A 25,739-nucleotide genomic window follows, 5' to 3' on the forward strand; every position below is an offset into this window, starting at 1 on the left:
ATGAGCGCCCGTTCGATCACTTTCAAACGCGCGCGACGATTTTCTATCGTCGGGAAACTCTTCCTCGCTTATAATTTTCAGATAGACACAAATCTGTCGGAAACAGATTTTGCAAAGTGTCAAAGTCTGCTATTGACAAATTCTGACAGAATGAAAAGTAGCGAAAATATTGACGGAATCTTTTAACGAAATACAATTGACAGATTGGCAGATTGAATCAGAATTTATTACAATTCGTAATTATTTAAAGAGTATAATCCATTTAAATCGTTATAAAATTCTGTTTGATTTCTATAATATGCAATCAGAGATTACGTTGACAGATTCTGTTGAATATTTCAATTCCATTTAAATCGTTATAAAATTCCGATAGATTTCGTTTGCTTTATATTTGCAATCAGAGACTACGTTGACAGATTCTGTTGAACATTTCAATTCCATTTAAATCGTTATAAAATTCTGACAGATTCTGTTTGATTTCTATTTGCAATCAGAGATTACGTTGACAGATTCTGTTGATGGAGCACAATTTAATGCGGACGCAGTTACGGCTAATCTGCCGCAATAATCTGGCAATTTGTAAAACGTCTTACTTATCGTCGTTAGCATTTTCCTTACTGGATCTTTATTCGAGCGGAGTTTTTACTTATCCTTCCGTTCCCTCGTTGAAACTCGAATCGACCGCACGTGTGCGTGAAACATTTTTTTCTATTCTAATTTACTCTAATCCTTCATGACGACCTTCGCACGTTATACCGCTAATTAAACTCTTAATGTAGAAAGCGTATCTCCGTTTGCGATGCTGACTCCAATTTTTTTGTTGAGACATTCGATTACTCGAGCGAAATTATATTTCTCTAACTTCGGCTCGTAATTATCTATTATTATTAGTTGGTAATCTTTTTTTTTCACGGTTTAACTTCGGCCAAGTCAAGATTAATTCAATCGAATAACTTGTAGCAAAATATGTTTAACTTTATAAAATTTACCTAATTCTCTAATCTTTCCTTTCACAATGTTAAACAATCAAAAATCAATATTATTCTATAATTATTTTATAACAAAAATATACAGTTATATAAAATGACCAATTAAATTAATTGTTCTTAGGATAACTTTGATCAAATTTGGCGATTAAATTTATCAAGTATGCTTGATAAATTTATTTTGCTAATATAAATAAAATTTTTAATTTTTTAATACGTGGAAAGAAAGTAAGAGAGAATGATGTAATTCAAAACTTTTTTTTGCTGTAAGCAATTCTGCCGATTGAATCAATCGCCGAGTAAGTTGATCCGGGTTCAGCTGAAGTCGCCCTTAGGTTGTATTAGTCATGCAAAGTTGTATACGCGAAAACGCGACTGTCCGTTGCAGTAATAATAAGTATGCATTGGAAAGTGAAATGTGTTGCGTTTCACCCAATCAACCGATCGGTGGGGGTCGTACAGGCTGCGGCGAAGACGTAGGGATCACGCAGTTTACGGTGCCTGACCCACTAACATTCTCCTCAGTTACTCGGCGGCGCGGCGGCCTCGATCCGCCGAGTATCTCTCAGTACAAAGAGAATCCGCGAAATTACGTCGGAAGAACGCGGCGTGAATTCGGCAAAAAATTTAATTAAAAAACAAGACGAAAAAAATATGCGTCGAAATCGCGGTCTCCTGTTATCGCTCACGTGTCTGACGATAGTCCTCGTCATTCTGAACACGCGGTCATCGACGGAGTTACTCGGGTTCGCGATTACCGCCGAGAAACGCGACGACGGCGGCGCGTCGAAGGAGCAGGAAACGTCGCGTGCCGATGATCGATGGATCACTCGCAATCAGGTGAAGACTTTATATCTAGTAAATTACGTCTAAATATAAGACTATAAATGCCCCATTGCATATCGATTTTTAAGCGTCGACTGGAAAATTTTGTGCATTCCGTCGTCGTTTCCCAGGACTATATCTTCCTTTTCTACGAATCTTGGATTAAACTTAATATATTCTCCGAGCGTATGTCAAGTCAAGAGGGATTTGACACGTGCTGCGGAACGTACATATATAGTCGGTTTAATTCTGTATTTAATTAGTGAGCGGCAGATGCAGCGTCCCGAAGTAACGCGCGCCGGAGATGACTGCTCGTGCTTGCGCAAGAATGCATTCCTCGAGCGTGAGATATGCACGAGCGAAAGCGCATCTCGTTTATGTTTTACGCTATTACGAAATCATGCAGTAATCACTTCAGACACATTCGGCGATTCATGTGCAATTAATTTCCACGCGATTAACTTTACGCGTCCTGTTTTTCATCGAAAAATGATTTTAGCCCGGAAATAGTCACCTAGAATAATTTTTACACCTCCAGTAGAAAAAATAAAGCACAGCAGTCACAGTAATTTTTTTTTCTACTGATCGAGAATCCAAAATTTATTTCTCCTTGCTTTAAAAAAAAAATGTTGACTAAATCTGTACTTAATGAACTCAAAAATATATTAATAAATTATAGAACAATCAATAACATACAATATATATACGTAATTAATAATGATTTTTAATCAAGGTATAAAAAACTCCAGGTGAGCATTTACGCGAAAAATAATTAAGTAATCATTCCCGAGTTAAAAAATTAGATGTGCTAACTCACAATCAGTTATTGCGCAAAACACGATGATTGCGCAACGTGATTTCTCACGAATATTGTAATTGTCAAACAGACGCAGCGGTACGTCACACCGTCTCTCGCTGAATTGGGTGACTTGCCGTACAAGCAAAAGTACATACTCATGCTGACACGCATACCCGGCGCGGGCGCCGAGTTGATGGTGCTGATCCTGCAGCGGTTGCAAGGATACAACGCTTTCAAGCACATACGTCTGCCGCCGGGCGATCACGGACTCTTGTCGAGTTCGCGGCAGGTTCGAAAAAGAATTCCCATCCCAACTTTTACTCGAGATTCGACGTTAATTGATCTTGTGAATAATTTAAACAGATTTTTTTTATTTTTCACAATATTTCACAAAAATTTTTCGAAGTTTGCAATCTAATTCACGTGGCAAATCATATAAGATGCTCTTCGATTCGACAGGAGCTACTGGTGGAAGAGATCACGAGTATCATCAGACAAGAAGCTATTCCTTTAACTTTCGACGGGGACGTAAGGTTTCTGAATTTCTCGGAATTCGGACGGCAAGGGCCTACCTTTATATCTTTAGTGAGAGATCCGCTGGATCCACGAATCTGGCAAAGGTATATAATTTTTCTAAAAATTATATGGAGTGAGAAAGAGAGAAAGGGACCGAGGGGAGGGTGTGGAAGGGAGAAAATATTGAAAGCGAAGTTTTATATTGAAATAACAGTATTCTGATTCGACTTGATTTAGGTATGAAAAGGGAGAGGAAGGAATGCGCTATCACGGAGCGATACCTTACTTTTGTGGGCAGGATCCGCGTTGTGCGTAAGTATCGACATTTTTGTCAATTCAAATAAATCTCTCTTGCGTACAATTTCATGTAACATTTTATTGCGTTTTTTTTTTAAATCGAGAGTAGGCATTTCTCCGTTAGTTTATCTGGGCGCCGAGTGAGGGTAAACACATCTCTTTGCGAAAAAAGCAGACATGGAAAAAAACAGACGTGGAGTGGCCGGCTACTGATTTTTATGCTACGCATTGTATGTTTTTCCTCTAGGGAACAAAATTACACGTGGGCGATGGAGCGAGCTAAAGCAAATGTTATTCGATGGTATCCTGTTGTTGGCGTACTGGATTACATGGAGGAGTCGCTAAACGCGCTTGCAGTGGAATTTCCTTATTTTTTTAAGGGCGCTATCCGTGTCTATGATCATTTTCGTAAGTACTCGTATAAATATTTACCGATATAACTATACGTATAATGTAATCTTATCGATTGAGCGTTCCGTCATTCTGTCTTTTACACCCGTTTTTTTTTCTTCTTATATACAGGACCAAAAGAGAAGCACCCGGCCATTTCAAGACTACGAGTTAAAGACGCAGCCTTGAGAAAAGGGCTCGCACAAGAGGTAGAGTTTTATCAATGGCTCAAGTCTCGACTTCTCAACAAAACTTTCAACAATGGCTGAAAATACGATAAAAACAGAAAAATCGACTGTAAGAAACTAATAATTTTGAGCAACAATCCTAGCGCGTTAAAAGGATTAAAGTGGAGAGAAAGTTTAAAAAGTCATCTCTTATTTATAATCTCATAATTATTGTACCAAAGAAACAAATGTGAACTTCTCGTGCCATCTAGAGGTTGATTCTGCAACTACGTACACCATCCTACGTGGAGGATAAATTCATTGGCGACTACGTTATAACGCAAATGCACGCAACTTTTATCGATTGTAGCGCAAATCGTCTCGTTAGAATAATCATATAACAATTGCAGTAGAGCGTATTCGCAAATGACGAAGCCGCTACAATCCTTTCACGTCAATGTAATTTAATATTTAGTAGAATAAATACAGAAGAGTACAAAGAGAAATGCTTTACATACACGTCTCGTCCCCTTTCTTTTCATTCTCTTTCTTTTTTCTTCCTGTCCGCACATTTTCACGTCAAAAGATGAAAAGTACAGAATACGATCTCTACATAATCAGCTAATTATGTACACGAAAATAAACGTGAATATGCTATCTCCTTTGCGCGGACAACGTTGTCCTTTATAAAAGAAATAACATGCGGATTATCTCGAGTTCATTGTTCTCTATGCATTATTTCGAATATTGAGAAGAATATTGAATTTTATTCGAATCGAACGCCTTGCAAACGCATCATGAGCACGATTATTAATTTTTAACGATTCGGCGGAATGAAAATATAAAAATAATTATCATTATCGTAATCACATTAGCATGTATACTTGCTTGATCGTGAATGAAAAAGTCAGGGAGGATCGGGAAGCGAGTTGGACTGATCGACGTGTGGGTGATGCATGCAACAGGATAGTAGGATCATGTTGATGTACAGATGGACGAGCAACAACATGAGAAACGCGTGCCATCACTTCTTCTTCGCGTCCTTTAACCCGGCGCCTGCGTTGAACTTGAAGAAAATAATATCGCCATCCTCGACCACGTAATTACGTCCCTGCTGCCTGTACTTTCCGGCGGCCTGACAACAAACAATAAAACGTAATGTAATGTGTAAAACGTATGTAATATAATGGAGTAGAAAACGCCACGTGCTGTCTAATATGGAAATTGTTTCAAATACTTTTACTGCTCCTTCCGAGCCCTCGTTCTTGAAATCCTCGAATTTCATCACTTCCGCCATGATGAAGCCTTTTTCAAAGTCCGTGTGTATTTTCCCAGCAGCTTGAGGCGCTTTCGTGCCTTTCTGCAAAACGAACAGAAACATATTTCATATTTTATTTTTAACACTAATAAGCATTAATAAAGTAAATAAGATAATATTTGCGTTGTGTTTTAATTATGCTAGTATAAAAAAAAGATATATATATATAATTATATAGTACATATTTTTTTAAATAAATTAAATAAATTTCTACATTGATGTCATTATTAAATCATGTTATTATTAAATCGTACTATTTTTATTTAATTTTGCACTATGAATATGTGCTTACCTGAATTGTCCATGCCTTGACTTCGTCGTGACCGGACGTGAAGAAATATTGCAGCTGTAGCGCCTTGTACCCTTGAACGATGATTTTGTCAAGTGCACTGTGCAGAGAGAAGAAACGTACAATAAATAAATGTGTTCCCTTAACTGAGACCGGGATAGGTGTCTGCCGGGCACGACGAGATGTACTGTTTCTCACTTTCCGCGAATCACGAAAAAATATAAGGCGCGTCCGCGGTCTCGGGAAGTGTCTCGAGTCGTGGAATAAGATTGTCTCGGGCCAAATATCGTCTAATAACGGGTTAGCGCAAGTGGAGCGGTCCAACGCGCGGTGGGCCCCCGACGAAAGTCCGAGAGTTCAGAGAATACACATAAAGCCGAACGACTTAATACCGCAATTTTATCATTCCGACTCTGGCCGGGGACCTATTTCCCCGGCGCCCTCAGTTATCTGCGGTCTCGAAATAAAATCACGGTATCTTCCGTCCTTTCGTTTGTATTCCCCGATCATTAGGCAAACTCGAAGGTATATTCGCGAACTCTCTGCCACTTCTTCACTTGCCGCGAAAGCCTGGGAAATATTATATAATAAATGTCGCAGGAAATGAAAAAAAAAAACAAACGTATATTCCTCGCTCACCGTTATTTCTTCTATATTTCCCAACATCCGCATTTCTCTCCCGCTTATTAAAGTACTTTCTAGTGTATCGCGGATTTAATTCGACGTTTGTTCAATGCTCTAATCGAGTAATTGCAACTGTATCGTACAGCTCGATTAAAATTCATATAAGTAAAAAAAAAAGGAGAGATCGTGATGCAAGTCTGTACGTGTAACGCACGCACCGCCCTGGGGTACGAATGACCCGGTAACCAATTGAATTGCCGAACCATCGCCGATTACTTCTCGCTCCACCCACCCCCCCTCGATTATACCGCCGTGCCCGCGGGGGCGGGAGAGGGTTTTTATGCAATTTTGCAAGAATTTGAATAGCCGTTCGTAAAAATATAATGCGCCGCGGCCGTGCCGGCCACGGTTTTTATTAGCCGTCTCACGTGGTGGAGAGAGTGGGACAGGGGTCTAGACGCCCGACCGTGGCACACCATTATTATTACCGTTAGAGAATAACTCGGTGCATAGCTAAATGTGGGAACTCCCCGAACTCGGTCTCCGGAGGGAGACGCGCCCGCCGCGCGATTTTACGAACGCCCGACCTTCTTTTTCCCCTGCAATCTTGCGGCGCTTCGTCGCCGGAGCGGCAACGAGCGGCGACGGTATATACATGCGAGAGCCACACTACCGAATTTCTCTAAGTTTTAAAGGCAGCGGTAAACGACGACCCCCGTACCCCCTTATTTGCGGGCGCGACACAGCAACATTTAGAGAGGGTAAAAGTAATAATAATCGTTATAACCGGCCGGTGTGGAAGCCGAGGAGAATACCAACCTGGTGACTTTGTGTTCCTCGAAGTATTTTGCGCGCTCCGCCTCGTCCATATCGAAAATCTTGTTTTCGAAGACGCCGCTGAAAGGGATTAACACCGCGCCCGGATCGTTCTTGTCGACCCATTCTTTTATCTTGATTAACCTGTTACAGAGAATTGCGAGAAACATAACTGAGGAGTGATTACGACAAGTGTACTTGCTCGGCCGTTCTCTAAACCGCTCACCATTTGTTCTTCTTGCGTATATAATCCTTTTCCGACAGGTTCACCAAGTAGATGATCGGTTTTGACGTAAGGAACAGATATTTGTTCAATACTTCGATCTAAAAGTTCATGGAGCGTAATGTAAAATCGAAGCAGGTCGACTCTCCTTTAATAATTCACACGATAAAACGCACACGCAAAATGTTTAAACACTCACATCATTGGCACTCCAATCGGCGAACCTGATGTGTTTCTTCTCGTCCGTCAGGACGCCCTTTACCTTCAAAAGCGTATCCTATAAAATGAAAAATTCCTTGCTTAATCCCGAGATTCGCTCCTGTTGCGTAACGGCCTTAGTTCTCCAACAATCAAACGTAACGACTTCGACATTCGACGATCCTCGACTCAGACATTCGGATGCACGAACGCGGGCCATCGAGTAGGATAATTTCGCGATCGAATCGTGATTAGAGGATCGTGCTGGACTAGTCGAGCGCGGTCCCATTAGCTCCGTTAAGAGAGAGAGAGAGAGAGAAAGAGAAAGGACGAAAAGGTAGCTTCAAATTCTCGAAAACTTTTGCCAAATTGCAAAGTCGAGAACGAGGGGGAGATCGGTAATTGCCGTGGGTCAATCCGCGGAAGGAGGGTAATCCGACGATCGACTCGTTCCAGGAAGCCCCGTTTCGCCCGCGTTCTCTTAATTTCCCCGGTAATTTCGTAGTTGGCCTGACAAAGGGGGCTGCAACTGCGTGTACTCGGTAGACGTTTCATGTGCCGCGTATGAACATCGAGTAAGAGGAGGACTGAAAGGAGACGCAAGGAAATTCTTCAAGTTTCGTGACGAAAAGCAGCTCAGTGAAAATGATTTGACATAATAATCTTTTTTTTCAGAAAAATTTTGTCAAAATACGCGTCTGCAACATCAACGATGATCTCCTGATTCCGTACATGTACAAATGCGATTTCATTTTTTTTTCACCTTATATAAACTATAAAATAGCGAAGTTACAGCCAATTTCGCCAAAAAATTCATTTTTAATAAAAATTATGCGAGATCCTTTTGATAGAATTAATAAAGTTGAAAGAAAGATGAACCGTCGAGTGAATCGAATGCGAATCGCGTGATTTGCGCGCTGTCGATGCGATATCGTGTTTGCAGGAAGTAACGTAAGCACCTGTTTATGCATCGACGGAATTAGGTCGGTTGGGCGTTATCTTTGTCGGGAACGGCAATTTTCGAAATGTCTTCGTTTTCCTACAAAATTATCGTGATAGCTTAGGATAATGTATGCCACTGTGTGTACATAGATATATAATTACATTGCAGTTATAGTACACGGAATAAAAGATAAGCTTCCTAAATATGCCGATAAAAAAAAACTCTGGAATAATGACGAATAGAGGCATTTTTAGAATCAGAACTTTCTCAGAATTTCCGTCGCTCTTCCGAAGATGATATTTTCACGCGGACGAAATGTGTATTTTGTGTGTTTCCTCCATTAAAGTACCTATTCTACTGAAATGTGACACGATCGGGTACTCACGTATTCAGGCTTCAGCTTCTTGTCGTTACCGCGTATCACAAGTTTCTCGAGCTTCTCGAGGTGCACGTTCAAGAACTCCACGTCCTTCAGCCGTAACTCCTCGCTGATAATATCGAGGTCCCTTACGGGATTAACGTCGCCCTCCACGTGGGTGACATCGTCGTCCTCGAAGGCACCTAATAAAGCACAAGTAAACAGATTTCTCGCGTTCGAGCGAAGGGAGCGTAATCTCTCGAAGCTGGGGCTGCACACCGATGCTCGTAAGTAATGCTCGCCTCAACGCGTGGCTCGCATGTTGACTGTTTTAAGCGGGCCGCCGCCGCCGCCACCGCCACGCGAAGATTGCCGGGTTGGTTTAATTGAAAAAATTACCACCTGTCAGCGGCCTGCCAACGCGTATTAACCGGCAGAACTACCTCGAAATGTTATTTTCAGTACGAATATAATATATACCTAACGATCGTTCTTTCAGACGAATCAGCAGCCGTTTAGCGAATTATTACGTGTTACATTATAGCGATGTAAAGTGCATAGATTACGATCTTGTGGCTCTTGTGGATATGAGAAATATATACCACGTGCCATGCTAATTTTGTTGACAATTACATGTCTCTTCGCAAATACAGCAGGACAAATTTATTTTTTTCACTTGACAACATTTACATTCAACGCGGAGAAAATATTCTAACAGGGATTTTAATTAAGTTTCTGTTATGTCCTGAAATTATAACGGAAATTATGACATTTTTATTCAAAGATATATGCGTTTCTTTAATATATATTTTATAAGAGAATTGTTCAAATATTGTAATGTACAATTTAAAGTGATTAAATTTCATCAAAGAGAGAAAGAAATTTTATACAAGCTGAGTGTAATCGATTTTATATCTGTACGTTTTACCACGTAATAAAAGTTGTGATATTAATTTTTTAGACAAAAAATTGACTAATTGTGTCATTTTATATATTTTAGTTTTTATATAACACAGTATAAAATATCCATATAACTTCTCGCAACGTTGTACATTGTAATTTTATTAATGTGATTAATCGCGCGAAATGCACATATAATTGATTTGTCAATCATTAATCATTATGATATTATAATAAATACTGTAATGCAATATTTTCTTCATGTACATGGATAAGTATTAAAAATTATGTGTTACGCAGAAATTTGCTAACCAATTAAATTCTTCTCAGTTTTAAATTGTTCTCCCAGAAATTTTAGGATCAAAATTCGCGTGAAAGATACGCTAGTAGAACATAAGTATGTTTCATAAAAATTAAGATCCATCAAAGTTATACACGTCACGGTATTTTCTTCTTTTATTTGTTTTTTATATAAGTGATAGACACGGACATATTCGCAACGAGATATGCGCAGGTCGATCGATCTGTATTATTGTGGCGGACAATAATATAATGTATTTCCGAGAAAATAGTCAGGCCATAAACACGTGCTCGTAATGTCAGTGAAGTACACGTGGATGTCGTAAAAATAAGTTTGCATCCGCGATTGCACAGTCAACGGGCGCAAAGTGAGTAAATATCACTCGAGATCGATCTTTCGATTTCATCGACAAAATTTTCCTTCTTTCGCCGTAATCGCTCTTGTCACGATTCCACGTTCCGATACGGTTCCGTGAAAATGCGGCCCTATCTGCGATTAATTTATTTTTTTCGCGTGGACGCACCGCGCACGTGAGCGCAAAACGATTGAAACGATATTTAACAAATCAAGTGAACATTGGACAAGTGTAAACGAATAAAACGGCGATGTATCGAATAGTAGCGTACTTACGACAAAGATGAAAGATGCCGTCGCAAGCTCCGATGTGCGAGAGAAAGCTGTTTCCTAAGCCTTGTCCCTCGGAGGCGCCCTTCACCAGTCCAGCGATGTCCATTACGTGCAGGAAGGCCGGAACTTTACTGAAAATCCGAATCTCTGAATTACAATTATCAGGCAGAAATATAAATGTCGGACGACATTATAGTTAGACCATGTAAAAAATATAAGCTCGTCAAAGATAGAGAAATCGGAACAAGTGTATAATTTGCTATTACACACGGGACGATATATTCGATGGCGCAGGCCGCGCTTTTCGCGGCGCGTATACGCTCGCTGATTTCGAACGGAGGTCATTGATGATCGCGAATTAAAGGTCGAAGGCATGTGCCGCGTGATGCACGCGCGCAGAATGGAAACCCGGAGAGGGGAGGGGAGGGGAGGGGAAGAGGAAGGACGACAGTGACAACGAGGTGTATTTAAATGCTAATGCCAACGGGCTCATTAAACAATTAGCCTTTGAAGGGAGGCGTTGGTGAAAGTGGACGAACTGACGAAACGGTGAGACAGACGCGCAGGGGGAGGACGTGGGGTGGTGTATTAGCTGGCTTTCATCACGGATCGTCGAATCATCCGACACGTGCCGGTAGTCGGGGGGGTCGGTCCCGGACACATAGGCGACGAGAGCGCGACGAGATAATAGGGCGGGCGAGAGAGGGCACCGATGAATCGGCCGCTCTTTGATCCCGACGCTGTTTCGCATTTTCAATGCTTCGATTCCCGCTCGAATCTAGCGCAAGACAAGCGCGCGCTTTTACATTTAGGTGATCGGCGTGTGAAGCCGATCGGAGGAGAGAGAGAGAGAGTGGAATTTTATTAACCGTCCGACTCTCACGCTGACGAATAACAAGAATCGCATGATGACACATCGAGCGCGCTCGCGAAACGATCGAAAAAATTCTCGATTCCCGCCGGTTTTCCCGATCGATACTCCATATGATTTTCAAGGTGCCGTCATCTAAGCGGGTGCTCATCGTGTTATTTGCCGATTGTTTCATCCGAAAAAAAAATCTATCCGCCGATGCTTTATCGCATTAAGAATGCTGCATCACGTGCCGGGACGAATAAAGAAAACGTGTAACGTCGGTGAAACGGGGACTTCGCGTTTCGTAGACGAATTTAGACCAATCTGCATTGCAGATCGCCCCCTCGCCTCCCTTCCATCCCCTTACCCGCCCCCTCGTCTTGCTCCGGGAATAAAAGCGAAGAAGTATGGAAATGTCCCCGGTTATTCCGACTCGTTTCCCTTCACGAGGGTGCATCTTTACGCGCGGGGGCACTATATGCTACCGTTCTGTTATACACATTTACCCTGCGCCACGTTCGATGTACTTTATAGGAACATCCGTCGCTGTTTCTTACCTAGCCGGTTTAAAGTATTCGCAGAGGTAGTCGAATCTCGTGTCGGGCACCGGGACGCGACGTGCTGGAAAAGAAAAATCGGATAGCTTGAATTCTCTCGACGATTAAAGCGATTAACGATATTTCGTAGAAGATATACAGATATTCACAGCTTAAACTAAATGTGTTCATGCACGGACGATCACGTACAACGAAATAAAATTTAACGGGAATATTTTGGCACGGATACATAGGGATTCAGCTTCTTCTTCATGGTGTCGGTAACGATTTTTATAAGTCTGCTTCGCTCCGCGATTCGCTTGCGCGCGGTCTCGTAGATATCCACCTCGGTCGAGTCTCCGGTCACGTTTCGCGTTTTCAAGTAAACGCCGATGTAAATCGCGGCGCTGATCGCCGCCGACAAGCCGAATATCTTCGGGCGACGAGCGCCGACCAGATTCGTGGCCTCGACCAGCGTTCTCGCCACCGTTTGCTCCAGGTAACCCAGATCCGGCAGACGTCGCACTTCGATCGGCGGGAGTTCGCGGGGGAATGCGATGTCCATTTCGGAGTATTTGTCGTGCCGCGCGAGAAACTTTTCGCGACACTCCTCGCTGCAGAAGAGGTACACTTTATCCCTGAGGATAACGCCCAAATCGACTCTGCCCGGCGTCAGCTTACGGCCCGGCAGGCCGTCGACGTAAGTTACAAGACACATGCCGCCGACTTGGAGACGCCGCGCCCAACAAGCGTGCTCCACGTCGACCGTCTCCCGCAACAGCCGCGGTCGCTCGTCGAGAAGAGACGCAGTAGCAGGTGAAAGATAATGCAGCGGATCCTCAACGAAGGCGTCCATATGTGGCGGACAAATCCAATAAAAGTGTTCTCTGAACTGAACCATTCCTTGATCAGTTATCGATTGGTCGGAGGTCTTCAGGATGTTCTCGCGGGACAGGCAAACTGGACAGTACGACTCGTATCGACTCTGTCGCAATCGAAATTCGTAGGGCGACACGCACATGTGCCTTAGACTGTGAACCTTGTCCAAGTTCGCCTCGCGAAAGTAGAGAGCGACGTCGGCAAATCGTGAGCGTGCCGCGTGATCTGCGCGAGTCCACACGTGCCACTTACTCTTGGCAGCATCCAATTCGACTACATTCCGCGAGAATCTCTTTAGCCAGTCTCGAAAACTCGCCTGGCCCGTTTGCCAGACCTCGTAACGCCGCGACAGGAAACCGGCGGAGAAATTCAACGGACTTCTCGCGTCGTCGTTATCCCAGGAGAGGCATTCGAGACAGAACTCCAGTTCCGCCTTGAGATCGAGCACGAGCATTGGCTGTATACCTAAAACGGCTAGTTGCTCGGCTTCCTTGCGACTCGACGGACAATCGTCCAGAATGTAACCCTGAGTTGCCGCGCGCGGTCCTATAGCGAGCATTTCGACGGCACGTGCCACAGATTCGATCGAAGCGGCCTGACCGGCTCGGAGCTGATTCTCGATTATGCGCGCCGACTCGGTCCACGGATAGTGTTTCAATATATGACGCAACGCCTTGCCGCGAGTAATCATCTGCATGCCGTACGTTTTCGCGAAGCGATTCGCCAATGTTGTTTTTCCGCATTTCGGCGGTCCGACGATGGAGATTCGAAGCGGAAGAAGCGGCGGCGGACGGAGATCCTGCGCGAGGTACTTCGCGGGATTATTCAGAAACGCGGAGAGCGCTTTTTCGCCCGCAAGGAAATAAATATACGGACGGTGTACGACGGGAAAAATCTGATCGCGAGCTTTCATCGGTAGAAACATTGAAATCGGTATCTCGTTGGTATATACTTGCACGGGACACCACCGACCGAAGGAACTGAAGAAATAATAGCCACAGTCGAGTAGTCGTTCGGCTGCGGCAAGATCGATGGTGTATGTAAGATTTTCTTCCTTCTTTTCTTCTTCAGCATCTTTATCAGCTAAATTTGCTTCGTTCTCCACGACTGCTGTCTCTTTCAGTATTTCATCTATTTTATTTTTTTCTTCGGTCTTCGCAGCGGTAGTTACGACATCGAAACGACCTCTGATGTAATTTATCACATATTCCGTTATATCTTCGATATCCGCGAGGTTACATTTTATCACATTTCCTCGGAATTCAGGAATTTGTTCCTCGAATCTCGTCCATTCCGATTCGAATCGCGTTAAATGTTCAAGGTACTCCCATTCAGCATCTTCATGCAACATTTCGCGTTCCTCACGATCCGCCTCCGTATCAATACGGATCACAGATGTAGAATCGACGAGATGAAAGAAAGTGCGAAATTTATTCAGCAAGTAGGCGTACGGCTCTTCTTCGAATAAAACGACAACGTCCTCGAATGCAACGTTAGCGTCAACAATTTTTCGCCAGACCTCGACGTCCGTGCACATTCCATCGAGGACATACCCACCGTCTCTTCGAAGCTCATCTTCCAACTTTTCGTCGGGTATCTGCCTAATGTTCTGTATAATAATATCAACTTTTTCCTCAACCGATATATCAATAGGCTTCAGCGAAACTTTCTCTATATTCAAATCGTTCTCGTATTCTTGAAACACGTACTTTTCACTTTGTTGTTCAACTAATTCTTTAAAAATCTCATCAATATTTATGACCGTTCCGCCGAAAACTTCGGCCAGTTTTGCGCTTAGTTTCGATTTACCAGCGTATTTCGGCCCGAACACCGCTATCTTGCAGGTCGGCCGCGGATTCGGCGGTAATAAAAAAGTTCTCGGGTTTTCGATGAATAAGTTTTCGGCTTCTCGAGAAGAGAGGAAGAAGATTTTATCCAAGAATCGCACCGCGTGCTTCGCGAGTCCCTTAACGGTTCGTCCTTGAGCCAGCTCGACGGGGCAGTAAAACTTCCACGCGGAAAGTCTCCAGGGAAATTCGAGCGACGCAACTTCTCGCTGTCTCAGAATCTCGAAAGCCTCTTCAACAGATTTTTTCATGAACTCATCGCTAACTTCGGAAGATACTTCTAGAAGACGTGATGCGTTATTCCGTTCGATCATTCCTTTCGGAAGGATCGACGGCAGTAATGCCAAGGTACGTAAACGCGTTTCGAGAATTTCGAGTATTCGTCGCACGGAGCTGCGACCGTCCACGCGAATTACATACTGAGGATTATGCGCGAGGATCCATTTATCGATTACGGGTAACGCCAATCGTTCGTAAAGGTCACATTGCGTCTCAACATTGCGCGTCACGTCGGATATTAGTCTCACCGACCTCTTATCGTCATCCGCGGCCAGTCCTCCGTTCGCAACTTGGGAGAAGTCAAGCGTGGTGTCCGATTCGTCGTATTCGGATTCGGACGCAAATTCATTGTCATAAAAAATATCGCCCGTTGGATAATCCATGCGCCGGCGCGAACACCTACTCGCGACATCCTGCCTCGGGCACACGAGATAAATAATAACCACGGGTTTTCTCGGCCACACGGTGAATATTTCGTCGATCTGTCGAGGGATTTCTCGCTCGTAATCAAACTGCGTCCTACAATCTGAATTATCGAAGGTGATCCGACCTTCGTGCGCCTCGCGAGACTCAACCGCCGCGTTCTCGCAGAATTCCGGATAAGTGCCGTCTGCATCCAGGACGGGGCTGGAATATGATGTATAATCGAGGCTCCCGTCGCTAGAAATAAACGGCAAACACCCAATGACGTAGCCTCGGTGTTTGACGTCCCGCGTCCCGATTCTACAGCGTATCAAATTCGTAAGGATTTCCGGTCCTACTGATCTACCGAGCCGTAAAATTTTTTCCAAGTATCGACCTTTATCGGTGCCTGCATCGATCTCTCGCCGAATCAACGACGTGGGGGAAATTGAAACGCAGTTCCAAGCGCCGGCTACCGCCGACGCTACGCTGGCGTGATCTAATCCAGGTTTTCCAAAAATAACAAAATTCACTGGGTCAGTTCTAAGATAATGTTCAACAGCGTCTTCGTCTCTCAAATAAGGATCCTGATTCGTAAAGTGTTCTTTGCGAGACATTGCTTGCGGTGAGAGCTTTTCCTTTTCAAGAAGCTTCGAAACGGTGACAATCCTTTCCATCGGATGTACATCCTCGGCAAAAGCGTAATATAAATTAGCCTTCGGGTACACGACTGTGGAGGGTACGTGTGCAGAAATCTTTTGCACACCACGGGAATCTCCGATTAATTGTAGAAAGCTCTTTTTCGTGATAAACGATTCGTCAACAAAAACTTCCTCGGCATGATCCCGTCTCGGCATTTTTTCTAGACGCTCGTCGCACATTTTTGGATAATTTACATCGACGATTTTAATTTCAATATTTTGTCACGTGGTTGTGTACGTATGAAAGGTTAAACAAGCGAAGTCGAAATGATTTACGTATTTACGAAACGATTTATACATGCGCTGTCTAAATTATTATTTCGCTATATATGATAAATAAGATAGTGCCATTTTAAATGAGTAGAGATCGATTATTAATAAGATAAAAAATAATTAGCGACGGACAATTTAAAAAAAGCATATTTTAATAATATAATAATGTTAGAGTCAGGAAAGAAGGATTTTCGAGAGGATATTCGTGGCTTAAATTCTAATAACGTCACTCAAGATTCACATGAATATAGTCAAGATACTTATTTTCATTGGGATCGATGGTGCAGAAGGGGAAATTCTCGGCCGCTGCCTGGCTCTTGGTGATGACGTTGAAGAAAGTCGACTTCCCTACGTTTGGTATCCCGACTATGCCCATTTTTAAATTAGTACCAACGCGACCGATGAGCGGCTTCCGCTCGGGTTCCTCGGGCTTTTTTGGAGCCATGCTTTGGACATACACAAAACGTTGCATTAATACGTCGCGGGGTTTTTCCCAAATTTTCGTCATTTCGCCGATGTCTTCTGTGGAACGAGTGTGGAACGAGCGCTCGGTGCGCGCGCGAGACGTGGTGCGGAGCATAAAATCGGCTAACGGCCGACGAGACAGCGAACTTTGTCCGTCGCGCCGCAGACGTACGGCGCCCGAGGGTGTGCGTCGTCGTCGATACTCGCATCCCCCGAAATACTTAAGCGCGGCTGCGATATTTCGTGGCGTGCGTGCGTGCGTGCGTGCATGCGTGCGCCGCCCGGAGCGCAAGAGGTATACGGAATCCGTTCCCCGGCATCGGAACGCTCGCTCGCGGTGACTAATTATATTAATGCGGACGGCACATCGCGAGCGATTGCTGTATTTACCGCGAGATTGAGCCCCCCTCCCCCACCCCTCGCCCCTCGTACCGCCGGCATACGACCTGGGCCGCCGCGCTGTATCAAAGAACGGGGGAGGGTTGCGCGGGAGGAGGAATATGGCCGGGTGTGGGGCAGAGGGGGAGGAGGAGAGAGACCCGGGATTACTGGGCACCAAAGCCGCGAATCACCGGCATCACGCCGAGAATCCGCAACCGCGCCCGAGGCCGCCAATCCGCCACCGTCTTCGCGGTTCCTGTTCCTCCTCTCTCTCTCTCTCCCCTCCTCCCCGCCGCGCCATCTTCCTCTCTTTCCACCCCTATAGCGGTCTGGCTTCCTCTCCTCCCTCCGCGCCGCACTCGCGCGTTTCAACGCGAAACCACGGCGCCTCATCGTCGTTTTTCATCGCGGTCCCGGGGAAATTTGCAAATTACGATAATGGAGGAGCATCTCTCCGAAGAAGCGTTCCGCCCGCGACGCTACTCGAGAGCCGGAGAGAGCCCGAGAAGAGCTGCCCCAGAGCTGCCTTGGCGCCGCGGCGTGACCGTCCCACCCCTTTTACGACGTCGTCTCGCTTTTGCGGATCGCTAGACGCACGGTTAATGGGCGATCCCGGGGGACGCGCCACGCCGCCTCTGATCGAGATTGAACCTGTGGCCTCGAGGCCACGCTGTTAATCGCGAAAAATCCGCAAAATGCCTTACCGAGGATAGACCCCTCGGCGAGCCTGCATTGATAATGATATGAAAAGTCATTATCGACTATCTTAATGCAAGAAGCTACAAATTGCGCCGACTTCGAGAGAGAATCGCTGCACATTATAAAAATAATAATATTCATCGCTCTAAGTCCTGTAAAATTATAAAACAATATCTACTGAATGTTAATATGTTTGCGTAAAAGGCTAATCGCAAAACATAATACGGCAAAATTTATTGAAATTGTATGACTTTTTCGTGTGTCCATTATACACATATAAAAAGACGCTTTACAATTTGTGGACTTTGTAGAGTCGCACGATGAAAATAGAAAAAAAATTATATATATTAAAAATCTAAAAATAATAAAAATTTCATTAAACGTTTTTCGATGTTATAAAAGAAAAGAAAATTCAAATGTTTTACACGCTCCAAAAATAGATCGCTTCTTTTTGGCTGTAATGAAATTTTCTGTAGCGAAGGAAATAAGAAAATAAATTCTAGTGTTTAACAATTAGCAATCATTTTCAAAAATTAATTTAATTTAATTCTGACAGCCATTTTGTTAGATTAATTCCGATACCTCGGATAGTTTGATAGACTGAGTCTTTTAACAAATTCACAAGTTTCGGATGCCCATACGTGAGCAAATCGGACAGTTCGGTAAGTTAATTATCCCAAAATCCGAATATTAATTAACCGGTACTTACAGCCGTTGAATTTTCGCGTTTTACGTGAACTTCTGCCGCGGCGCGGGCGCGTCGAGTTGCTACGCAGCCGGCGGCGACGCCATTAAGCAGTGCTGCCGCGCGGCGGCCGGTGGGAGAAGCGACTGACCGCACCGCACTGTAAAAACTTAACCTTACCTCGCTACCGGAACGATCGCACGTCGCACGGATCCTCACATCCCCGCGAATGAATTTCTTACGACTTACGAGCGCACCACGTCCGCGTCCTTCGCGGAGCACCGGAGCAGAGAGCCGCGACGGGAGCTCGACACCTGCGTAGGCTCGTCACACCTGGCGATACGACGTCTCCGCAGACATCTCCCTCTCTCTCTCTTTCTCGCGCGTTAATATACATTTCTCGTCGAGTCGAGCCCGCGAAAACAGCGCGCTCCGCACTCGTTCCACAGGCGTGCTCGCGTCGCAAAGGATACCTCGCCGTATCGTCCTGCGTTACGCGATCGCCAGTACGAAAAATATGTATATCGCCGGGACACGAGATGCGTCGAATAACACGAGAGCGGCACGGCACGTAGACGACGACGTCACGGATTCCCGACCGGCGCGGCGACCGACCCGCGGATTGCAGGGTTTCCACTTACCCGCTGAAACCGCGCGCCGCAAAATACCATCGGCGCGCGCGCGCGCGCGCGGCACTCCGCCGATGATGCAGTTTCACAGGGAGCGAGCAGGGGCAGCAGCAGGGAGAGTCTCCCGATTCCTGTCCGAGTGTCCGCGCGTCAACATGCCTCGACTGCCTTGAGATTATTCCCTTCCACTTTAATGCTCGGCGCAACTGCAGCGTCTTTTATTAGGCGCAAGAAATGATACCTTAGGTAATTGATTATTGTAAATATATTGTTAACAGTTACGATTATTAATTCGAATGCGCCAATCGCGGATACTTGGCGATTTGCAGCGATTAGCAAAAAAATTGATCGATCGAGCAATTGAGAAAGGTACGCGATGCGGTGTTTACCGGTTATTCAGTTGCAAATACGGCAATTACAGTTGAGGTCCGTTTACCTCGTCGTTCGTTATTGTTTCCCCTTCTTCGCGAGTCGAATTTATATCAATTGATAGATTATAGGAGCATATTCGGTATAAGAGTTCGCGTGTCGTCGATGCGAATGTGTTGAAATTACGTGTACGCGATAGACATTTATACGCCATCGAATTGTAGCTCCGTGCGTGAACTGCGAGAGGTTATCACCGCCATTATCTCAAATTACTCCGTATCTTTCGCAGGATTTCCTCTGGCATAAGATCGTGCTCCGTATATAAGATGTAAATCATGAATGAACATTGACGGAATTGGTGAGTGAATTCATTTATTACACATGATTTATGCTGTATATGATTATTCAACGTTATTATACTGAGGCAGATAGATCTCCAATCGAGAAAATGCAATTTCGGTAGAGTCAATTCTTAGAAAAATCGACGATGCTCAATCGAATTACGTATATATGAGAAATACACAATGAAGATTCCCGATTAAATTGCTTATATAGCTTCAATCGCCAATTGAAATCGATTGGTTTATTGCAACAATCGCATTTTTTTGTTCTCTTTCGCGAGAATGTGAGCTACGTCTAAAGGTACGATTTCATGGCTGACCCTCGACGCTCGTGTTTAGCGTCAAAACAGCGTCACATAATCAAAATTGACGAATAGCTCCAATTTTGATCACGTTATCTGTTCTGACTCCAAAAATGTGCGTCGAGCGTCAGCATGAAAAGGTACCTTAACAGTTACATACAGAAGTTTTGTGTAATGTCGATGCGAATATATTAAAATGTATGTCATTTTAATATATTTACACTTTTCATGAATATCTATTGCCGTTACGCAATATTCAGATATTCATAACAAGTGATCGAATTTTAATCGTTTCTACGTGAACTGTAAAGTTATCGCCTTTATCACAAATCACTTCGTATTTTCAGCAGAATCCCTCCTGGAGTAAAATCATTCTGGGCAGTGTGAATCATGAATTATCAACGTTGGCGAAATTGGTGAGTGATAATTTATCTTACAATTAAATTATATTTACGCTGATTATTCAGCGTTGTCATATTATTGTGACGTTAATTGAGAAACTACAGTTTCGACAAGATAAATTTAAAAAAAAATCGATGATAAACCATGTAACAAATTATGCAATGAAGATATCCTCTTTGAACTATTTAATTGAAACTGAAAACATGAATTGGTTGATTTATTTGCTGCCGATTGCGTTCTCTGCTTTTTTTTAAACAAATGAAATTTAAATTACATCATTCTATTGATTTGCTAATACGTAATAATATTTGCGTTGTACATACAATGTTAGTAAAGATAGTAAAATATGTATTTGAATTGGAACAGTCTTGTATATGAATTGCAGAATCGCCAATACAGTTACGTTAATTAGTTTGTTTTTTTCGAATTGAACTCACTGATGAATTTATTGATAATATATAATGTTTAGTAATATTATATTCTCACATTTGTCAAAGTGATGCGGATTGATACAAATGCTTTTCTAAATCTTCATTACATTACTCAATTAAATAATGAGGAATTTACAACTTACACTTTAATTATGATACAATAATGAACTTATACATTATAAATAATATTTAATTATGATTAGATTATTTTACAATTAGATATGTGTATGTGAAATAATCAAGATCAGTAATAATCTGCTGCTTTTATCAATCAAATAATAGTATTTTCTATGCAAATATGCAGATATGCAAATTAAACATACGTTCAGATACTTTTAGAGAGAAAGATTTTTCGCTAAATTCTTCAGAAGAGTCGTAGTTCTCGGTCTCTTTTTACATCAGACGGGTCATAAACGCAACGGGCGTTCAATGTCGATGTCCATCGGCGCGGACGGATAACGATCGACGATGTAAAGTGCTTCGCGTCGGTACCACCGCGACATGACGCCAGTCCATGTTTATGAAGTGTCGCTATCACGACACGGCTACAAGTTATACCATGTATAGCCAGCCGCTTCCTGCCAGGACAGGCTACGAGCGACACGATACGTGCCGCGATATATGAATGCATTCTAGCACGACGGGCGAATATCATTCGCGTCACTCCACCGCGTCGATATACCCGCCGAAGATTTACGACGGGCGAGATCTCGTGACAATGTCTCGTGTTCGCGACGGATGGCAGAGTCACCCGTCCGTGACGTTGCGAAATATCCTGCATGTAGCATGTTCAATGCGAAACTTACGTGAACTTAGGCGAATAATAATTACGTGCCATTGGCCCGATGGAAAGAAGCGGGAGAGACGTTTTGCGTCGGCGTGACTTTCTCGCACACCGCGGAAAAAGATCGCGGCGCTTTATTTATTTCGGACACGTGTAAGTGTAATAAACAGGGTAATAAAAAAAAAAGGAATGAGACGCCCGTTGCTTAAGTATAATGAAAATGACGAATATAATCACGTCCTCCGTTTGCCAAAAGTTGCGAAATAATCCAGATGGTATCCTAATACCAGTCCGAGACGTCCGGCTGGAGAGGAGACCGCTCCGAATTTCGTGCTCGATCATTAGAGCTCGATGGTTCGTACGTGTGTAGTGGGAACGCGCGTATCGTGGATAACATTAGCCCCCATAATTCGAAGGATAATATTAAGATTGGCATGGAGCAAAATAGAAGGCCGCGCGTGTGTAGCCGCGACGGCTGGATCGCCGGCGCCGCGCCACGCCGCGCCCGTGAGATCGGACAAGGAAAGGGCAGGGCGCGACTATTCGTAACGACGACTTAAACGCGCGAACGATTCCTTACGCTCCCGTCGTAAACACGAAAACGAGCGTTTCTCTTAACAGAACAAAGGGTACGCACCCCGTGCGCGTTTTCGCGAGGCGAAATCTCTCGTCGAAGCGTCAGAGATGTTTCGTTCGGAAACTTCAATCTTTTCGCCGATAATATTTGCGTTTCTCTCGCGTATCACGTGTGATGGATTTTACATTTTGTGTCTGCAAAGATGCGCGCGATCGTCCCTTCCGAGACAAGAGATTCTGCGCCGCGTGACAGCGATTGAATAAATCTTGGCGTAACAATCGGCGCACCGGCGCGGCGCGGCGCGTCCTCCGGACGGAATTATAGTAACGCAATCCTTCAATTCGCTCAATATCTAATTTGCCGAAATTCCTATAATTCGTCGGTCGCTAATATCCTTTTGACCGAGATTATCGGTCCACGGGGAGGGTGGGAGGATTGCACGCCGGCAAGATGCTCCGATGCACCGGTGACGTCAGGGGGTTTGCGGTCTCCAAATTACGATATCGTTAAAATGCGACGGCGAGAGTGCGGAGCGACGCGAAGAGCGGGATGAATGCTCTCTCGATCCGTCCGTCCGCCCGCCCGCCCGCGCTCGCGGAGTAATAGGCTTCGTGATTATATGCATTATGCGGCTAAGATTAAAAATACAGTATGTAATAAAATAAGTATTGTGATACATAATGTAATGAAATAATCTTACGTCAGCGGACGAGTCGGTATTGGTAGCCCGCGCGGCAAATGCGATGCGCGATGCAAAATGGTAATGCAATTGAAGACGGGTATATTCAATTGGTACTCGATCAGTCATGTACTCCCCGAAGGAAACAGCGCTTGCTGAAAGAACGCGAAAAGTGCTTAGGAACATGAACACACGAACGTAATTTTAAACACATGCACAAATTAATTTTCAACAACAGTCTGATGAAATCTAGATATATATATTAGTCGAATAACAAAACGTCTTAGTTGAAATTACTTGAGAAATTATCTAATTAGTAATGTATGCAATAATTCGATTTTAGCTGCACGAAACATTGTTAGGGTTTTGAGAATATAATGGTACGTTATTGGAACATTATTATTATGCAGAGGATGCATTCTCTCTCTCTCTCTCTCTCTCTCTCTCTCTCTCTTTTTCTTTTTTGCTAGATAAACGCGCAGCACACTGCTTAATAATTTCCCTGACGAGTATCTCAATTAGGGCAAAAAGTAAGCCAGTTCGTTGAGACGTAACGAGCAAGCTCGGCAGTACGAAAGAAAGAACATCGAGTGCCTGTGCAAATATCGCACACCTTTTGCGGCTTCTATTTACTCGCGGGCGAAGAGCTGCTGTAGTAGACCGTAACATTTCGCGAGAGGTATACTTCGTCGGAGTGCTGGCGAGGTATACTGAATGCTTTTATTGCTAGAAGAAATGTGGAAGACGGATCGTAAATGCGCGTTCGGATAACAGGGTACGGGAAATAGAGAGACCTGTGTGCGCGTTCCACTCTATAATAAATATATAAACGATTATTTAATGGAGATCTTGTGGGAGTTACGGCCCGTGAAGAACGAGTTTCAAAAACAATAAATTGCGCAATTCAATTAACTTCTCCCGGGAATTACAATGTTATAACGGTATATATACGGTTTAACTCATTCAAATCTGACATTATGACATATTTGAAGATGAAAAAAAAATGTATATGATGATGAGAAATTTCTTCAATATAACAGCAATTCACTTTTCGAAAATAGTTTTTTTATTGTCAAAAAGCTAAAGAGTAAACTGGAATAAACTTTTAATATTGATCTGTTGATGAATTGAAAACATAGAAATAGAAATATGAAACGTATTGGGAAAATATAATATAAGATGTAGAAAAATAATTTTTTAAAAATACGAAAATAAGGTGTGCATCGTATGCACATGACTATAAAACTAAAAATGTTTTTAGATGAACGTGAGAGGTGTGCTAAAAAAAGATATGAAGATTTATGTAGTTTACTAAGTTTCCTGAGTTGATTTGTTAAGTTGCGTTTTTTAAAATTACGTTAGATTAGAAGGATATTCTATAGTCTATTTTTCTGTTTGCGCATTGCGTGAATCATGATTAGGAAAATGCTTCTTATTGTATATTGATTTCCAACACTGCAGTATCTACTGGACATTTACAACAATGGCGTCAGTACTCATAAAATTGTTATCTTGATAGTTAACCTGCTGCTAAGAAGGCATTCAATAATGCCAACAATTCGCTCTAAAGCGAATAGGTAGTTTACGATTGAAATGCATGTAATAGTTTCCGTACACGAGCCACTCACACTGTTTCTCGTTATCTTCCCTCTTTTTAACGTTATCCCAAGCAGAAGCAAGGAAAATGTAAATGAAAAATAGATAAGCAGCTTCCACGAACTGAATAATGACTATTGATTCTTGTATACATTTCTATGTTCGGGATAGATCAAATAGCACATAATAAGTAGCACAAATAATCTTGCGAATAAATAAAATACTCAACAGGTATTATCTCTTTTTTCTCTCTCTATAATTGGTAAGTAAGTTTTATCAATGCAGAGAGATAATATAATATAAGCACACGAGGTATTACGGAATAATGAATTATTAAAAGGAAGAAAGTAATTTGTATGGAAACGTAATTTAATATGCAATATAAAATACAGACATTTTAATTTTGTACATTTTTAATGTTTAACATTAAATTAATATTTTATATCTATGAACATTTTACAAATTGCTTTTTAAAGACTATTTATATGTCTATTGTACGACTATTTATATGACTATTTAGTTTCTTTTTGTTTGATTACATAAAGTCCATAAAAAGTAGATGTAATGGACGACCAAGACCATTATTTTGTCAGTGAATTACATTTTATACCATAAATCAATTTTATAATATTTTGCAGTCATCTATAAAAAATAGAAAAATAATTAAAAAATTACAGAGATGTATTTTTTAACATAATGTCGTATTGTTGCAAAATATATTGAATATAACTATATAATTATAAGTTTATTAAAATAAAATACATATTAATCATATATTGTATATTGATTTCACATATATCGATCTCTCAATATTGCTTAAATATAGAATAATGTTCCATACATCATAAACTTTTTTGTACTTATATGTATATAGTGTACCATAAGAATCTGTAACAGTCACTATTATAATTATAATACATAACTGGTAAACGATAAAAGAATATAACATCATTTTGTATTTAGTAATAACGAAAGTTGTACTTTTTAAAAACTTACTATCTATATGCTACTTTTGTTTTGTTTGATTGCATGAGATCGGAAGAGCACACGTC

General features: G+C 42.7%; 4 protein-coding genes and 1 long non-coding RNA gene across 10 annotated transcripts in view; 2 read left to right on the forward strand and 3 right to left on the reverse strand.

The window, feature by feature from the left end:
* The first annotated feature begins 1,489 nt into the window (after nucleotides 1-1,489).
* Nucleotides 1,490-4,480, forward strand: LOC105457775 (uronyl 2-sulfotransferase-like). The gene is made up of 6 exons (XM_011702630.1): nucleotides 1,490-1,826; nucleotides 2,699-2,899; nucleotides 3,070-3,230; nucleotides 3,364-3,438; nucleotides 3,671-3,831; nucleotides 3,946-4,480. The coding sequence occupies exons 1-6, from the start codon at nucleotides 1,641-1,643 to the stop codon at nucleotides 4,080-4,082; spliced, it is 921 nt and encodes a 306-aa protein (XP_011700932.1). The 5' UTR covers nucleotides 1,490-1,640; the 3' UTR covers nucleotides 4,083-4,480.
* LOC105457774 (obg-like ATPase 1) lies at nucleotides 4,428-19,206 on the reverse strand. Of its 2 annotated transcripts, none has more exons than XM_011702627.1 (11): nucleotides 19,051-19,206; nucleotides 16,612-16,793; nucleotides 11,988-12,048; nucleotides 10,581-10,708; nucleotides 8,777-8,952; nucleotides 7,450-7,527; nucleotides 7,254-7,351; nucleotides 7,031-7,171; nucleotides 5,591-5,687; nucleotides 5,218-5,340; nucleotides 4,428-5,115 (listed from the first exon to the last, which is right to left on the reverse strand). In XM_011702627.1, the coding sequence occupies exons 2-11, from the start codon at nucleotides 16,790-16,792 to the stop codon at nucleotides 5,005-5,007; spliced, it is 1,194 nt and encodes a 397-aa protein (XP_011700929.1). In that variant the 5' UTR covers nucleotide 16,793; nucleotides 19,051-19,206; the 3' UTR covers nucleotides 4,428-5,004. The 2 variants fall into 2 exon arrangements, with proteins under 2 accessions (XP_011700929.1, XP_011700930.1); XM_011702628.1 differs by lacking the exon at nucleotides 19,051-19,206 and adding an exon at nucleotides 18,758-18,939.
* LOC105457773 (adenylate kinase 9-like) lies at nucleotides 12,057-16,604 on the reverse strand. The gene has a single exon (XM_011702626.1). It carries the CDS (start codon nucleotides 16,252-16,254, stop codon nucleotides 12,190-12,192), a length of 4,065 nt encoding a protein of 1,354 aa, XP_011700928.1. The 5' UTR covers nucleotides 16,255-16,604; the 3' UTR covers nucleotides 12,057-12,189.
* A 106-nt stretch (nucleotides 19,207-19,312) lies between the features above and the next one.
* The window catches only part of LOC105457782, a 47,964-nt gene continuing 41,537 nt past the window's right edge, over nucleotides 19,313-25,739 (forward strand). The window contains exons 1-3 of one of the 3 annotated variants that reach the window (XR_975452.1): nucleotides 19,313-19,452; nucleotides 19,865-19,933; nucleotides 20,566-20,634. This is a non-coding gene — a long non-coding RNA (uncharacterized LOC105457782). Of the gene's footprint in view, nucleotides 19,453-19,610; nucleotides 19,934-20,565; nucleotides 20,635-25,739 lie in introns of those variants that run through there. The other 2 variants (XR_975451.1, XR_975450.1) reach the window with 2 other exon arrangements.
* The window catches only part of LOC105457779 (hexaprenyldihydroxybenzoate methyltransferase, mitochondrial-like), a 10,516-nt gene continuing 10,190 nt past the window's right edge, over nucleotides 25,414-25,739 (reverse strand). For 2 of the 3 annotated variants that reach the window (XM_011702634.1, XM_011702635.1), the window contains exon 6: nucleotides 25,582-25,698. In XM_011702634.1, the coding sequence (XP_011700936.1) occupies nucleotides 25,687-25,698 (12 nt within the window). In that variant the 3' untranslated portion in view covers nucleotides 25,582-25,686. The other variant, XM_011702636.1, reaches the window with a different exon arrangement.

This window comes from Wasmannia auropunctata, unplaced genomic scaffold (assembly GCF_000956235.1).
Source record: "Wasmannia auropunctata unplaced genomic scaffold, wasmannia.A_1.0 LD335047.1, whole genome shotgun sequence".
Lineage (NCBI taxonomy): Eukaryota > Metazoa > Arthropoda > Insecta > Hymenoptera > Formicidae > Wasmannia > Wasmannia auropunctata.